The 17,715-nt window shown below is 43.5% G+C and overlaps 1 protein-coding gene across 1 annotated transcript in view; it reads left to right on the top strand.

The window, feature by feature from the left end:
- The first annotated feature begins 13,714 nt into the window (after positions 1 to 13,714).
- Positions 13,715 to 17,715, top strand: part of RNF145 (ring finger protein 145) — a 49,863-nt gene continuing 45,862 nt past the window's right edge. Inside the window, exon 1 of the mRNA XM_065409325.1 lies at positions 13,715 to 13,904. Coding sequence (XP_065265397.1) covers positions 13,721 to 13,904 — 184 coding nt within the window. The 5' untranslated portion in view covers positions 13,715 to 13,720. The remainder of the gene's footprint in view (positions 13,905 to 17,715) is intronic.

Raw genomic sequence — 17,715 nt, 5'->3', positions numbered from 1 at the left:
GTGCTTTGGTTGGCACTGTAGGAATATAGAGGATGACACATTCTTTGCCCCTTACTATTTATAACCTAAATCAAATACAGACAATGCATTACAGGCCAAACTGGACCCTGCAAACTTGCGCACACATCTGAGGCACCATGAGTAGTCCTGTTTACTTCAATGGGACTAAGTAAGGTGCTTAAAGTTAGGCACATGTATATGTTTTGGCAGGATTGGTGCCAAAGTAGATGGGAGGTATCAAAGACATATGTTGCACTCTTACTGTGTGTGTGTGGACACATAACAGTACATGGGTTACTGATAGGGGAGTGGAAGAAATTAACTAAAATCTTAAAAATTTTACAGTTATAGATGTTAAAGTCTAATCTCCCTGCACGTGGAATTTTCCCATATACCTCCGGGAGTTAATGGAAGTTAGGAATGTAAAACCTCTACATTTCAAGATTATAGTAAACATCTCTCTCTAGGCACTTGGCTCACCACTCTTCTGATTATGCTAATAAGGTAAACTCGCATTTACTCACACCCTTCCCAGTAGATCATTCCATAATATGTAGGGATGATCCACTCTTTTGAGACCCTTTGGCAGAAAAGCATGTATGTTGAGTGCTTATGTGTAGCTTGAATTAAATAATTAACCACAATGGCCTCAATTCACATTTGTCTTTAATTTTGGGTGGGCTATTGGACCCTGAATGTTTTGCTTTTAATTTAACAATTCACTTGCTTTTTAGGGGAAAATAAACACCTCTGTTCACTTGATCTTGTCAGTGCTCTAACAGTTCTTTTTATTGCACCATATAGAAAAAAAGACTGTATATGCTCAGTAACTTCTTGTTCAAATAGCAAAAATGCTATGTCTGCTTGCTGTACTGCCTCCTTGTAAAACTCTTAGAATTTAGTGTTCAAATTCAATCTTGATATGATTTGAAATTGCTGAGCTCCTATAGTAAACCATGAAAACTGGGTTTTAGTGGAAGTACTGACAAGTCCCTAATTATAGTGTTACAGTGCATAATACTAATTTTCCATTTGCTGCTTTAGTATAGTTATCTGCAAGTCTGCACCATAGCCAGCCTCTCTTTGCAAAAATATTAGTATGCTGTCATTGTTGGCAGGCCAAGAACATACCCTCACTTAAAAATTACATGTAATTCATACATTTTGTACTTCCCTTGCTGCCCTCTGCCACTGAGCTGGGGCGGGAAGAAAAGAGTTTAATGAAAGCTCTGGAAACAGAACTGTTCTGCTGGATCATCAGTCCCCAACCCAAAATATTGGACTTCTCTGTGGACTTGTATCAGCATTGGATTTTTTCTGTGTATTTGGCACATAACATTGTCCCTCCATTCTGTCTTGTTCTTGTATATTTCAACACTATGCCAGTTTACTAGAATCCAACTCTCTGAAGAACTCAGAATTGTTTTATATTTCAAATCTCCTGCTCCCAAGAACAGAGCAGACATGCATAACACAGGGACACTGAGATGTGCACGCACTCAGAGCACAGCTGGTGGGTCTAATTTTAGGCTTACCAGCCTTGACATTGAATCTTTTAATAGTTCTTAGTCAAAACAGTCTCTGATGCAGCTAGGTGTTCTGTTTTAAATAAATGTTTAACCAAGTTTAGTTTATTCAAAAAAATCAAAGCTTTGCATAGCAATATTCTTATAAAATGTTTGTTTTTTCCTCAGTGTAAGTGGAGCCTATGGACCAAATTCTGCTCTTACACCCATGAATCCAAAATCAGTAGGGTTTCACAGGTATTGGAGCAGAATTTGGACCAAGATCCCTTTTCAGTTTCTTGCAGATTTCTCCAAGCTTCTCAAGACATGAGCTTGTGAGGTGCTGAGTACCTTTTCTGCCCATAGTAGCCAGTGGGAGACTGGAGCGCAGACGTGTTGCAGGATGGGGCCCTTAGTGAAGGATTTTCAAAAACACTAGGAGCTGGACTAACTGCTCTCACTGAAGTCAGTGGTATTTTTTACCATTGTCTTCAATGGGTGCAGTTAAGCCAGCACTGAGTTTTGAAAATATTCCACCTTTAGTGTGTTTCTGTAACTACTCACTAAGCATTGTATTTAGGGCTTATCTATATGAAGAAATGGTACCGGGTTAGCTTAAATGTGCTTAATTAAACCGGTGTAAATTTTGGGTATGTGGACTCATATATTGGTTTAAAACTGGTTATATTGATTTAGGTCGTGCCTGTAAATTTATTGATACAAGCTAATGTAAGCCAGATTTAAACCTATGAGTACATGCACGCAGATTGCAGCTTTGTGTGTAGACAAAGCTTTAGAAATAAACCTCCTATTCAAGGGAAAGTTGTGAGCTTTTTGTCAGTTTTTAATCAAAAGTTTGCTGGTATTCTTTTCAGCAGCATTTTATCTATTCTGAAATTGGCATGACCTGCACTTGTAATAAATGCACTGGCCATGTTTTTCAAGTTAGGCTCTTACCCAAAGCGGCCAAAAGTTGACTTATGTCTACACTACAGCTGAGAGTGAACCTCACAGCCCAGGTAGACACTCATGCTAAAAACATCTGGATGTTCCAGCTAGACACCCAAGCTCCAACCTAGGACGTAGAGTGGGTTTGAGGTCACATGGCTAGCTGGAGCCTCCACCAATGCCACAACACAGCTATCTTTAGCGTGCTCACTCCCAACTGAAGGGTAGATGTACCCTTAAATGAGTGGCCTGGTTTTTCAGAAGAGGTGAGCATCCAGCTGCTCATCTTGACTTTTTTTTTTCCTAAGCATATAAAGATTTAATGTTTTTTGCCCAATCAAAATAATGTATTTTAAGATCTTTTACCACATATCAAGAGCTTAGAATAATCGACTTTGCTCACATGTAGCACATCATATTGAAACTTGGCAGCAGTTGCATTTTAGGCCTTAACGCTTGCAGATTTCTAGTGGACATAATTTAAAAGAGTGTCTCATGAATATTGGATGGTTTGTTATGCAGTCTTGTCTTTCACCAACAGAAGCTGGTCTAATAAAATATATTACCTCACCCACCTTGTGTCTCTTGTTATGCAGTGACAAGATTTGCTATGATTTTCCAGTGTAGCCACTTTCTGTAATATATTGCCTATCAGTTGCACCATGTTATGGTTGTCAACGTTGTTTTTAAAACTAGGCTTAGAAATTTTAAACTATACCCTTAAACAAGACACACATACAGTAGAACCTCAGTTACAAACAGCTCTGGAATGGAGGTTGTTCATAACTCTGAATAAAATGTTATGGTTCTTTCAAAAGTTTACAACTGAACATTGACTTAATACAGCTTTGAAACTACTATGCAGAAGACAAATGCTACTTTCCCTTTATATTTTTAGCAGTTTACATTTAACACAGTACTATACTATATATAATATTTTGTCTCTGCTGCTGCTTGGTTGCATACTTCCGGTTCCAAATTAGGTGCGTGGTTGATTGGTCAGTTTGTAACTCTGGTGTTCGTAACTCTGAGGTTCTACTGTATAGTTAACTTTTCTTAAGCTCCCAAGTACACCTCTATCCCGATATAACGCGACCCGATGTAACATGAATTCGGATATAACGCAGTAAAGCAGCGCTCCGGGGAGGGCGGGGCTGCGCAGTCCGGTGGATCAAAGCAAGTTCAATATAACGCGGTTTCACCTATAGTGCGCTAAGTTTTTTTGGCTCCTGAGGACAGCATTATATCGGGGTAGAGGTGTATAGGTTTGTGAATTTGGAAGGGAAAAGCAAACTTGCCCACATTGTCCCAATTAACTTAGTTATTCATGGCCCCGTTTAGCACTCTGTGTTTGGGAAAGCAGGTAAGTTCTGCTTGAGTTTGTGGTGTGTAAGGAGTACTGAATAGGGCCCTTAAATAGAAACTTAACTTTTCTTGTTCTGCATATGTAGATATTGTGCCATACAACTGATTGGTCAAATATGACTCTTGGATATGTAAGAGCTTTTTAATCAAGTCCATGTGTCAGCCTAGGTGTACATTTTTTTTGTTTTTAAACAACAAATAGTACAAACTTGTAGATCAACATGGTTGTCAAGCTGTACCTTAAATGCTTTTTAAAAATTGCAAAATGTGTAGACAGTTTGCCCCCCCCCCCCAAGGATTGGTGAATTTATGTATTTGGAAAAACAAAAGACTTGAAAAAAGCTACTTAAAATTCATAGTACCTTTAACTATTTTTCACATAAGCTCTTAAACTATATTTATCTTGACTTTCTTTCTGAGTATAGGCTTGCAATTTCAAATCAATCTGACTAAAATTTTCTTCTATATATTCAGCCTGCATCCAAAATTGTTTTCTTTAAAATACTATTTTAATACATAAAACCCTTTTTAATTTATACCACAGTAAAAATATATGTACCGTATATACTCGGTCATTAGCCCGTTCATTTATAAGCTGACCCCCCCCCCCGAGATGGTTAGGTTAAAAATAGCAAAAACTGTATGATCCTTTCATAAGCCGACCCTATATTTCAGGGGTTGGCAAACTTTGGCTCCTGGCCTGTTAGGGGTATCCGCTAGTGGGCCTGGACGTTTTGTTTACCTGGAGCGTCTGCAGGCACGGAGCCCCTCAGGCGCTCTCTGGCCGCGGTTCGCCGTTCCCAGCCAATGGGAGCTGCGGGAAGTGGCGCCACTTCCTGCAGCTCCCGTTGGCTGGGAACGGCAAACCGTGGCCACTGGGAGCTGAGGGGCTCCGTGCCTGCAGACGCTCCAGGTAAACACAACGACAATGTATTAGATATTCAATTCAATGATTCCATAGAGTTTAAAATGATCAAATTTTGATGCCGACCCCTGCTCTTTGATGTGTCACTTTTTTTACCAAAAATATTCAGCTTATGAACGAGTATATACAGTAAATTATTTGCAGGGGTGTTTTGTGCGGTCAGAACAATGTTTTAGTGGCTTGGGCAGTGGTTTTGCTTATTCATATTTTAGGATGCTTATGATATTGTTTTGACTGGTTTTTTAATTCTTCTTACATGCTATTGTGTAATGCTTCTTAGAAAGATATTGTGTGGGAAGTATGGTGTATGGTGGTTACTGTGTTTGTATGAGGTGGAAAGATGTGCTGTGTTTCGAGTTTACAGTTCTGTTAAAATAGTGGTAAGGGTTGGAATTGTATACAAAAATCAGTCTGAATTTATAAAATTGAAAAAGCCCTACAACCCATGATTTACTGAGATCAGACTGATAGGGCCACTTTATAAATTTGTTAGGACTACTTGGTTTTGGCTTTTTTTTATCAAGTGCTATATAAAAATAATTACACTACTTCCTGAGAGCTAAGGAAGGTGGGCTACCATTGGTGGACAGTATTGGCCTCTGATTGCTTTAACTCTTCTAGAGCTGAAAACACTTTGTGTCCCTATGCCTTGTGCAAGTCTTACTGCACCCTTCCCTCCCACCTGCAAAACTTGACCATGAATTATGATTTTTTTACAGTATCTTATCTTTGAGGGCTTATGTGAGACTTAGGCCAGGTCTAAACTACTGCTGCTGGTCGATCTAAGCTACGCAATTTGAGTTACGTTAGTAGCATAACTCAAGTGAACGTAGCTTAGGTCTACTTACTGCAGGGTCTGCACTACGTGATGTCGACGGGAGACACTCTCCTGCTAACATTGCTTCTGCCTCTTAGGATATCTCCATTAATTTATTTATCTCCTAGAGCTGGAAGGGACCTTGAAAGGTCATTGAGTCCAGCCCCCTGCCTTCACTAGCAGGACCAAGTACTGATTTTGCCCCAGATCCCTAAGTGGCCCCCTCAAGGATTGAACTCACACCCCTGGGTTTAGTAGGCCAATGCTCAAACCAGAGGGGGCCATCCCTCTTGTTGAGGTGGAGTACAGAAATCAATGGGCGAGCACTCTCCCATCGATTTAGCGTGTCTTCACTAGACCCACTAACTCAATGCCAGTGCATTCCTTGCAGCAGCGCCGATTTAGCTCCGTAGTGAAGACAAGCTCTTAAAGTGGTACATATCCCTTGTGCCAGGCCTCTGCACAAAGGTTAATGTCCTCCAGTATGATGGCACTGAAATGTAATTCCAGCATTTTAAAACATTTTTTTAATTTAAACTTCTGCATTTCATAGCCAACCAGTTGTGGTGAGCATTGTGAGTAAAAAATAAAACCTAATTTTGCAATGAGCAGCATCCCAAAGTAAGGTACTGTAAACCGTTTTCCATCTTGCTCTGATTACAGTTTAACAATATTAGAAGAACATTAATATTTCAGCAGAATAGTCTGGTTTAGTTTTGTGCTGGGCTTCCATATTGCCTTGGTACAAATGATTTTACTATTTTTATAGCCAGTCATGGTAGTCTCAAAAATACCAATAGTAATTGCACTTAGTTTTGAAATGCATTTCACAGCTTTTTCAAAGTGAAAGGCATCTTTTGCCTTTGCAAATTGTTCAGACTGTTGGACAGAGTACAGTTCTTCTGAAATGTTCCTCTGATATTTGGGACATTCAGCCCTTTGAGCCTGGTTTGGGACATAGATCTCCAACAGTGATAGCTTCCACTTGCTTAAACAGTTTCTCACTGCTGGGTTTGAAATCACAGATGCTCATGTTGCATCATCTCTCCACAGGCCCTGTTCTCTCTCTCTGTCTCTCTCACACCACCTCACTTAATAAACAATGACTTGGTTATAAAGGTTCCTCAACTAGCAGTTGAGCCTGAAAACAACAATTGGAAAATTCTTCACACAGATGCCTGAAAAAATTTCATAATTTTAGCCTCCCCTTCTAGTCTGCTTCTCCCAGCACCTCTCCAAATCCACTCACTTGAAAATAGGTCCAGGGTGGGAGTGAACTGAAAATGTTTATTGATTTGCTGGTGATCTATGTGAAATGCATTGCCTTATTGCTGTTCCTACAGTGGATAGATGTCATCCTCATGAAAACCATTACAATTGGCACCAGCTAAAAGTCTTAGCTGAAGGCCATGGGCTGAATGTGCATGGAGACTAAACCTATTCTTAATATGGTCTTTCCAGTTTGACGGAGGTACATTAATAGGTTGCTGTGGAGAAACTTGTACTGTGTCTTTTCTATAGCTAAACAAAACCCTCCACTGCTATAAATCTAGCCCAGTTCATGAGCAACTAATTCACTTTACAAACAAACCAAACCCTAATTCCAGAGTACTACTGTAATGGGCCATTGTAGTGAATTACATTAATATAATCAGGATGGAGCTGCCTTACTGATTTTTAATCTAAAAGAAATGATGTTTGCATAAATATATACAAACAGAGGTCAACAAATGCCACAAATAATAAAAGCAAGATTAGACTTTTAAAGTTATTTCAAGCCACCGGGAGGAAACAAACATAAAATGTCATGATTGTAAAATGCAGTGTTGTAGCCGTGTCACTCCCGGGATATTAGAGAGAGAATGCATGTGAGATAATATCTTTTATTCTCTCTCTCACCACCGTGTGTCTTACAATTATGGAGAGAAGGTGGGTGAGGTAATATCTTTTATTGGACCAACTTCTTTGGTGAAAAAGACAAGCTTTTGAGCTATGCAGAGCTTTTCTTCAGGTCTGGGAAAGGTTCTTTGAACCCTCGTCTACACTACAGCACATCTAACTAAGCTCTCTCAGCATAATAAAACCACTTCTGCAAGCAGCACATGTCTGCACCAGGAGGTAGATCGGTAACTGCTCCACTCAAGGGAGTGGATTTTCTACACCTCTGCGTAACATAGTTATACCAACATAAGTCTGCAGTGTAGACCTGGCCTGAGCCTATGTTCACACCAGCACTTCTGTTGGTGTAACTTATGTCGCTCAGGGGGGTGGCTTATTCACACTCCTGAGTGACAGAAAGTATTCCAACATAAGCTGTAATGTAGACATTGCAGTGTAGACCCGGCCTCAGGCTGACTTATGTTGGTATAACTGCGTTGCTCAGGATTGTAGAAAATCCACAGCCTTAAGCGAAGCAGTTAGGCCTGGTCTACACTAGGAGTTTATGTCGAATTTAGCGCCGTTACATCGAATTAACTCTGCACCTGTCCACGCCACGAAGCTATTTAGTTCGACATAGAGGTCTCTTAAATTCGACTTCTGTACTCCTCCCCAACGAGGGGAGTAGCGCTAAATTCGACATGGCCATGTCGAATTAGGCTAGGTGTGGATGGAAATCGACGGTAATAGCTCCGGGAGCTATCCCACAGTGCACCACATTGTTGACGCTCTGGACAGCAGTCCGAGCTCGGATGCTCTGACCAGCCACACAGGAAAAGCCCCGGGAAAATTTGAATTCCTTTTCCTGTCTGGGCAGTTTGAATCTCATTTCCTGTTTGGACATCGTGGCGAGCTCAGCAGCACTGGCAACGATGCAGAGCTCTCCAGCAGAGATGGCCATGCAATCTCAGAATAGAAAGAGGGCCCCAGCATGGACTGATCGGGAAGTCTTGGATCTGATCGCTGTGTGGGGCGATGAGTCCGTGCTTTCGGAGCTGCGATCGAAAAGACGGAACGCAAAGATCTATGAGAAGATCTCTAAAGCCATGGCAGAGAGAGGATACAGCCGGGATGCAACGCAGTGCCGCGTGAAAATCAAGGAGCTGAGACAAGGCTACCAGAAGACCAAAGAGGCAAACGGACGCTCCGGATCCCAGCCCCAGACATCCCGTTTCTACGAGGCACTGCATTCCATTCTAGGTGCGGCCGCCACCACTACCCCACCACTGACCGTGGACTCTGAGGATGGGATAGTGTCGACGGCCGGTTCCTCGGACATGATAGCGGACGGGGAAGATGAGGAAGGAGATGAGGAGGACGAGGCAGTCGACAGCGCTTACAACGCTGATTTCCCCTACAGCCAGGATCTCTTCATCACCCTTACAGAGATTCCCTACCAACCGTCCCCAGGCGTTAACCCGGACACAGAATCAGGGGAAGGATCAGTCAGTAAGTGTTTTAAACATGTAAACATTTATTTTTAACAGAACAGGAATATTAACAATATTAACAATGGGTTTTTCATGATTACTTTGCCCTAGGCGCTTAACATTTCAGTCCTTGGCAGTGCAACTACTGAAAAAAAATCTAACAATGTCCGGTTTAGCATGATTGTTTTGCCCTAGGCGCTCTACTGTTTAGTCCCTGCCAGTGCAGCTACAGTAAAATCCGGTCTATATGTCCGGGGATAGAGCAGAAATCCTCCTGGGACATCTCCATGAAGCTTTCCTGGAGGTAATTGGAAAGCCTTTGCATCAGGTTCCTGGGGAGAGCAGCCTTATTGGGTTCTCCGTGGTAGGAAACGTTTCCGCGCCAGGAGACAAGCAAGTACTCGGGGATCATTGCCTTGCAGAGCATGGCGGCATACGGCCCTGGTCTTTGCAGGCTTTCCCGAAGCGTCCGTTCTTTCTCCGTCTCTGAAATCCTCATCAGAGTGATGTCGCTCATGGTGACCTGCTTTGAATTAGGTAGGGGAATGTTAGTATTGGGACTGCTTGCCTGTTCCTTTACAGAACTGTAACCGGCGGTTTAGAGCCATGCGGTGGAGGTGGGAGAGGAGCAGCATACAGGGGTCTTTCCCTGGGACAGCCGCGAGGGGGTGGGACAGGGGCAGAGTTCATGCTTGCCAGATTGCTGGCAGCAGGGACTGGCATTGCTTTGAACGTGAAAGGAGGCCAGTGCTATTATTAAAGTTTTAAGCAGCCACAAGTCTACGGCTTACCATGTCAGCCTGTTACCCAAATTCCGCTGTCCTGTCGCGCTTGTCTGATCTGCACTGCAAGACCCCAGGCACTGAATGCGAAGGCAGAAAATTCGACCTTGTCCTGAGTGCGCATGTGATAGGTGCTGTGCATGGTCTTGTTCACAGAGAAAGACTATGTTCTTTGTTCACCCAAAAATTTATCTTTCTGAGGAATTCACTCCCTTTTTCCCATCCCACAGCTGCGACTGTCTCCCGAACTACCCTGGCATCACACTCCCAGAGGCTAGCGCAGATTAGGCGTAGGAAGAAGAGGACACGGGAGGACATTTTCTCTGAACTTATGGGCTGCTCCCGAGCCCAGGCAGCCCAGCAGACCCAGTGGAGGGAGAACTTGTCCCAAATGCACCGATCACACATGGAACGGGAGGAGAGGTGGCGGCAGGAAGACCAGCAGGCGACTCAAACGCTGCTTGGACTAATGAGGGAGCAAACGGACACGCTCCGGCACCTTGTGGATGTTCTGCAGGACCGGAGGCAGGAGGACAGAGCCCTGCTGCAGTCTATCTCTAACCGCCCTCCCCCGCCACAAAGTCCCATACCCCCCTCACCCAAAGTCCCAAGAAGGAGGGGCGGCAGAGTCCGTGAAAACTCTCACTCCACCCCTGCAGACTGCTCAAGTACCAGAAGGCTCTCATTCCCCAAAATTTGATAAGTCCTTTCCTTCCCGCCTCACCCAAGCCCCCGTCCCAGTTTCATCCCCCAGTTTCATCCCCCAGTTTCATGTGTAGTTGCTAATAAAAAATACGTTTCTGTTAATTACTGTTTCCATCATGTTCTTTTAGAGGAGAGTCTGTTTGAAGGGGGGGAAGGGGGTTGGTAATTGGATAGGACAGTCACCTTTACCAGGGTACAGACGCGGGGGCAGGTTCAGCAGCAGGGCACACACACATTGCATTCACTAGTTACCCTGGTCAGTCTGGGAGGTGGTTTTCACATTCTGTGTGTGTGTGGGGGGGGGGGGGGGGGGGGGCTGGCTATGTGACTTTTTGGCGGGGGAGGGCGGTTAGAGATCTTATGCAGCGGTCCTTATCCTGGATCACAGAGCCACGCAGCAGGGGATCTGTAACCGTCCTCCCCCTGCCACAAAGTCACATAGCCCCCACACACAGAGTCCCGAACAGGAGGGGTGGCAGGCTCCGTTGAAACAACCAGTCCACCAGTGCGGAGCCTGTCATTCCTGGAGTTTAGAAGCGTCCTTTGCATCACTACACTACACCCGCTGCCCACCACAGTCTGCGTCCCAGGTTCAACACTTTCCCGCGAAAAGAGTAATAAAGAAAACGGTGTTCATTAACAAATTTCAAGTGATTTTATTTTTAAACGTGTGTTGGAAGGGGGGGAACGGGGTGAACGGGGTATGTAACTGGAGAGGATAGTGAACATTTACTGGGTAAAGAAACGGGGGCAGGTTCAGCTTCTCTGTAAACAAACTTAATAGTCACAGGTTACCCTGTTCACTCAGGAACCTAGCTTTCAAAGCCTCCCGGATGCACAGCGCGTCCCGCTGGTCTCTTCTAATCGCCCGGCTGTCTGGCTGGGCGTAATCAGCAGCCAGGCTATTTGCCTCAACCTCCCACCCCGCCATAAAGGTCTCCCCCTTGCTCTCACACAGATTGTGGAGCACACAGCAAGCTGCAATAACAATGGGGATATTGGTTTCGCTGAGATCAGAGCGAGTCAGTAAGGTTCTCCATCTCCCCTTGAGACGTCCAAAAGCACACTCCACCACCATTCTGCACTTGCTCAGCCGCTGGTTGAAGAGTTCTTTTTCAGTGTCCAGGGCGCCTGTATAGGGCTTCATGAGTCAGGGTATTAGCGGGTAGGCTGGGTCCCCGAGGATGACTATAGGCATCTCCACATCCCCAAGAGTTATTTTGTGGTCCGGGAAGTAAATACCTTCCTGCAGCCGTCTAAACAGACCAGAGTTCCTGAAAACACGAGCGTCATGAACCTTGCCCGGCCATCTGACGTTGATGTTTGTAAAACGTCCCCTATGGTCCACCAGTGCTTGCAGCACCATTGAAAAGTAGCCCTTTCGGTTAATGTACTGGCTGGCCTGGTGGTCTGGTCCCAGGATAGGGATGTGAGTTCCATCTATAGCCCCACCGCAGTTTGGGAATCCCATCGCGGCGAAGCCATCTATGATGACCTCCACGTTTCCCAGGGTCACTACCTTTGAGAGCAGTAGCTCAACGATTGCGTTGGCTACTTGCATCACAATAACCCCCACGGTAGATTTGCCCACGCCAAAGTGGTTCGCGACTGACCGGTAGCTGTCCGGCGTTGCAAGCTTCCAGAGGGCTATGGCCACTCACTTCTGGACAGTCAGGGCTGCTCGCATCTGGGTGTCCTTGCGCTTCAGGGCAGGGGACAGCAACTCACAAAGTTCAAGGAAAGTTCCCTTACACATGCGAAAGTTTCACAGCCACTGTGATTCATCCCAGACCTGCAGCACTATGCGGTCCCACCAGTCCGTGCTTGTTTCCCGGGCCCAGAATCGCCGTTCCACAACATCAACATGACCCATTGCCACCATGATGTCCTCGGCGCGGGGTCCCGTGCTTTGTGACAGGTCTGTGCCACTCTCAGACTTCAGGTCCTCACCACGCTGCCGTAGCCTCCTCGCCCGATTTCTCAGCATCTGCCTCTGGGAAAGGTGGATGATAAGCTGCGAGGTGTTGACAACGGCCATAACTGCAGCGATGGTCGCAGCGGGCTCCATGCTCGCAGTGCTGTGGCGTCCGCGCTGTCACTCACCAGAAAAGTGCACGAACTGATTGCCCGCCGGCGCTTTCAGGGAGGGAGGGCGGGAGTGACGGTTGGATGACGACAGTTACCCAAAACCACCCTCGACACATTTTTTTCCCCAGAAGGCATTGGGGGCTCGACCCAGAATTCCAATGGGCAGCGGGGACTGCGGGAACTGTGGGATAGCTGCCCACAGTGCACCGCGTCCAATGTCGACGCTTGCCCCGTTAGTGTGGACTCACAAAGTCGAATTACTGTCCTTAGTGTGGACACACACGTTCGACTTTGTAATATCGATTCCACATATTCGATTTAAGTAAAATCGAACTACTCTCGTAGTGTAGACATACCCTTACATACAGTGTAGACAGTATTGTGTCAACGAGAGGGCTTCTTCCATCTACGTTGCTTTGCTACCGCCTCTCAAGGTGGTGGATTAACTACACCAAGGGGGAGAAGTTCTCCTGTCAACATAGTAGTGTCTTCACCGAAGTGCTACAGTGGTGCTGCTGCTGCAACATTTTAAGTGTAGACCTGCCCTGATTTTCTTTCCCAGACCTGAAGAAGAGCTCTGTGTAGCTTGAAAGTTTGTCTGTCTCGCCAGCATAAGTTGGTTCAATAAAAGATACTCTCTCACTCACCTTGTCTCTCTAATATCCAGGGACCAACATGGCTACACCACCACCTAAAAGGTTATTGTAAAAAGTTGTTTCAAAAACAGCTTAATTTGTTAATGCTTAACACTTCAAAAAACTATTTTTACTTGGCATATATTTCAAAAGCTGCTTCATCTGAGAAGGCTATAGAGAGAGATTTCAAGTTAATCTGGGAATTACCAAGTGGTGTCTCTAGATTTTTTTTCTGCTGCTCTTTGTTGGCTCTAAAACCCAAATATGTTTACTAATGAGAGTTTTCACAACACATTTTCAAAGTGGAAGAGCATTGTCCAGAAAAAATAATAAAATCACAGTAAGTCCTTATGGAAAATAGCTAGCAAAACTCCTCTTAATATAGCAAAAAAGCAAAAGCTATGCTGTCTGGATTTTTGAGTTTAGCTCAATTGATTCATTTACTGATCTATGGCCCCACAGTGTTCTCCATTCATACATTCATGATGCCTAATGGCTGGCTGTACAGTGAGATTGATTTGATGACTTTTATCTGTCGTGTGCTTTTTACAGTCTGCTGCAAGTTCATTGAAAAGGAACAGAATGGCTGCGAAGGAGAAGTTGGAGGCAGTGTTAAATGTAGCCCTGAGGGTCCCGAGCATCATGCTCTTGGATGTCTTGTACAGATGGGATGTCAGCTCCTTCTTCCAGCAGATCCAAAGAAGTAGCCTCAACAACAATCCCCTTTTCCAGTACAAGTACTTGGCCCTCAACATGCACTATGTGGGTAAGTCTGTATACCTCACAGAGATCATATCGTTTCAAATGAATATTTTTGCTGCAAGAATTTTAAGAATGCAGTAAAATAACAATAGTATATTTTTGGCTGCAACATCTCTTTTGGTCTGTCTAATAAAATGGTGATGTTTATCCTAGGAGTACAGAGATCCCTTTCTAGAATCTCCTAGTGAATTATCAGAATGAGGTTTATTGCATTTCCTCAAAAGGAATTGAACGCATATCACATACGAGTTGGGTGAAATGCTACTAATGCACAGGAAGAACAGAGTACCGGAATGGGGATGGGTTTATCAGGTACTGCTGTGCATCAGACAGATGAACAGGAGAGAGAGAGAGAGAGGATGGTTAATTGTGATGTAAAAATTAACCTAGTTGCTTGGAGCTAAATGAAGGACTAGAAAGAAGGAAATAAGCTGCTGCCTCTGAACTATGGCCTGCAGCTTGACAAAAGCCAGCTTTCAAACTCTATTACTTGAACTCAGTACCGATATGGCTCTTTGGGTTAAACTCTTAAGCCTTCAAAATAGTACAAGCACCGACAGTGGATTGGAATGTGACAGAATTTCTGGATAAATTACTCCCAACTCAGGGAACTGGAAGTAGAAGCTCAAATGCCAGAGGCCTGTTTTTGGGGAGATGAAAGGACCCTGGTTCTGGGACCAACTCTGAAGGGGTGAGTGTGATTGGCTACAGTATGTGGATTAATTACAGATTGGTTCCCCATTGTTGCATTTGAACTCCTGTGAAACTCAGATGATAACTTTGCGGGGGGATTAGTATGTAATGGGAGGTAGCTCAGTGGTTTGAGCATTGGCCTGCTAAACCCAGCGTTGTGAGTTCAATCCTTGAGGGGGCCACTTAGGGATCTGGGGCAAAATCAGTACTTGGTCCTGCTAGTGAAGGCAGGGGGCTGGACTCGATGATCTTTTGGGGTCCCTTCCAGCTCTATGAGATAGGTAGGGTGTGTGTGTGTGTGTGTATGTATGTGTAATATATTTATTTATTTATTTATTTTAACTTGCTATGTTTGTAATGCTGTTTTGTAGTCATTGGCCTAGAGAGGATAAAGAGAATCTGCAGCTATAGCCTGCTGTGGGAAATATCCTTTAGCTCAGCTAGATGAAGGCCTGTGTTTTTGGAGCAGTAAAACAACTAGGTTTTTAATCCTTGCTCCGTAGGTGTAAGCAAGTGATTTTTATCTATTACATTTTTGCCTGATTACAAATGAAAATATTTTCTATGGCCCATTGTTTGCTGATTTAATGTGAGGCTTGTGGAGAATTGCTGCTCTTTAATGTAAAACTACCAGGAGTAGTAGCTGCCTTTCAGGGTGAGAGGTAGGTTGGGGTGGGAATAATGGGGTAGTACCTGGGTGGGAATAATAGGGTAGTACCTGCTTGACAATGCCTAAAATAACTACAGGATACTTAATGCATATGGTGGTGGTTGTGCAAATAAACGTTCACTTGTGACAAATATTTTCAGGAATTTTGGTTCACAAAATCAGTTTGTAATATAAAAGCAGCTGCAGAATAAGTTAATTTTTAGAGAAATATGCTTAATGATATCTTATCTCTGAAACAGCTTTTCTTTATGGTCATTTGCTACAGTATTACTCAGCTGGGTGCCTATTTAAATACTGGAATGATGGCGTTTCACTTTTCTTTCCTTTTTTGCCTTCTCTTCATCCTCCTTGCTTCTTTCTACAGCAATAATTTCACTTCTTACTTTTAAAATATTGAGTCTTTATGCTGTTACTGCTCCAATTTGTAATTGTTGCTCTGGGAGGAATTCTATGACATTGTTTTTACACAAATTTGCACTTGTTTAGCTAAAATCGGTTTTTAATCTGGTTTATATATGTAGAAAACCCTGTGGATACTTTTAAATTGCTATAACTTTGGCTTATATTGATTTATCTTAAATTGACCCCTTGCTGATTTAAACTAAATCAGTTTACTATGGTTAAATTGGTTTCTGTCCACACAGGGGTGTTTTTTGCACTGATTTAGTTAAAGCAGTTTAAAAACACACCTTTACCTAAGCCAGTGCAACTTTCTGTAAACCACAGAGGAGGATGAGGTAAACAAAATCCTTTCCCTCCCAATTTGGGAAGGGGGAGAGGAGGGCGATTTCAAATCTACGTGGGAAAGACATCTATCAATGAAGGGCTTGATTAGCATAGCAACTTGCTGTAAGCACGTTTCAAAAAAATCTACTTTTAAAATTTGGATATAAAAATGTGTCAGTTGGCTAAGCCCCTGGTCACATTTACAGCAGCAAAAACAGGATATGAAAAAATATTGCTGCCACTTGTTGGCAATATTAGGTGGTCACTGAATTAATTCCCACTGACACAATAGGGCAAAGGCTCAGACACACCCAATTTCCTGACCAGAACTAGGCACCCCTCATATGCCAATCCACCTCAGGCAAATGCTTGGATGAAAGATGAGATTTAGAATGCTTTGAAGGTCGGCAAACTTTGGCAGACTTAACAACTTCCATAGTTGAGGATCCTACACAGGAAATGTTATCTGCAGAGCTCAGATGTAGGGATTGTTAATAGGAGCTTCTTGGCTGTTAACTGTACTCCCCATTTCTAATTCAAAGCGGACTGAAATACAATACAAGCTCCCAAACCCAGAAACAGATCTGTTTTGAGGTTCTTAAATGGTTGGTTGTACTGCAGTTGTGATTCCCCCCCCCCCCCCCCACCTCAAACCATTAGTACTAGGAATTAAACCAAAGCCTCTGGCATATAGCTAACCCTGCAGGCTGGCTCTTCCCCCTCACATTCTTTCATTAAAAAAAAAAAGGCCAGATCTGTACAAGAAAAATTATCTGCTCCTGACAACAATTTTTAAACACCAGTTGAGCTGTACATAGTTTAACTGTAAGTATAGACTAGGAAAACAGCAGACAAACATTTCCAGATAGAAACATCAAGCTTAAGCAGACACATTTTGTTGTTAATCTGATTTTGTAACCTGCTTTAAAAAAAAAAAAAAAAAAAAAAAAAAGCTTTTCACTAAAGTGTCCAGTTCCTGTCTCTGAAGGTCCACCAGAGATTCCAGCTGCACTGCTGAGGTATACAAAGACAACCAGTACTGGGCTGAACATTTTCGGGTTTTATAATCTCTAGTGCGTGTGTGTATATGTATATGTATTTATTTCTGCCCTCAGAATCTTAGAATCATATGACTGGAAGGGACCTCAAGAGGTCATCCAGTCCAGTCCCCTAGACTCAAGGCAGGACTAAGTATTATCTAGACCATCCCTGTTAGGTGTTTGTCCAACCTGCTCTTAAAAATCTTCTATGGAGGTTGTGGAATCCCCATCATTAGCATTTTATTCCATTGTTTAAACACCCTGACAGCAAGTTTTTCCTGATGTCCAACCTAAACCACCCTTGCTGCAACAATTTAAGCCCATTGCCACTTCTCCTTAACCTCCGACGATAGAATAACAATATTTCTCCCTCCTTCTTGTAACAACCTTTATGTACTTGAAGACTGTTATCATGTCCCCTCTGTCTTCTCCAGACTAAACAAATCCAGTTTTTTCAATCTTCCCTCATAGGTCATGTTCTCTAGATCTCTAATCATTTTTGTTGCTCTTCTCTGGATTTTCTCCAATTTGTCCACATCTTTCCTGAAATATGGTGCCCAGAACTGGACACAATACTCCAGTTGAAGCCTAATCAGCGCAGAGTAGAGCGGAAGAATTGCTTCTCGTGTCTTGCTTACAACTCTCCTGCTAATACATCCCAGAATGATGGTTTTTTGCAACAGTGC

The sequence above is a fragment of the Emys orbicularis genome, chromosome 8 (assembly GCF_028017835.1).
Source record: "Emys orbicularis isolate rEmyOrb1 chromosome 8, rEmyOrb1.hap1, whole genome shotgun sequence".
In the NCBI taxonomy this organism is placed as follows: Eukaryota; Metazoa; Chordata; order Testudines; family Emydidae; genus Emys; species Emys orbicularis.
The sequence above is the reverse complement of the archived record's forward strand: the minus strand, read 5'-3'. Positions and strand labels throughout refer to the sequence as shown.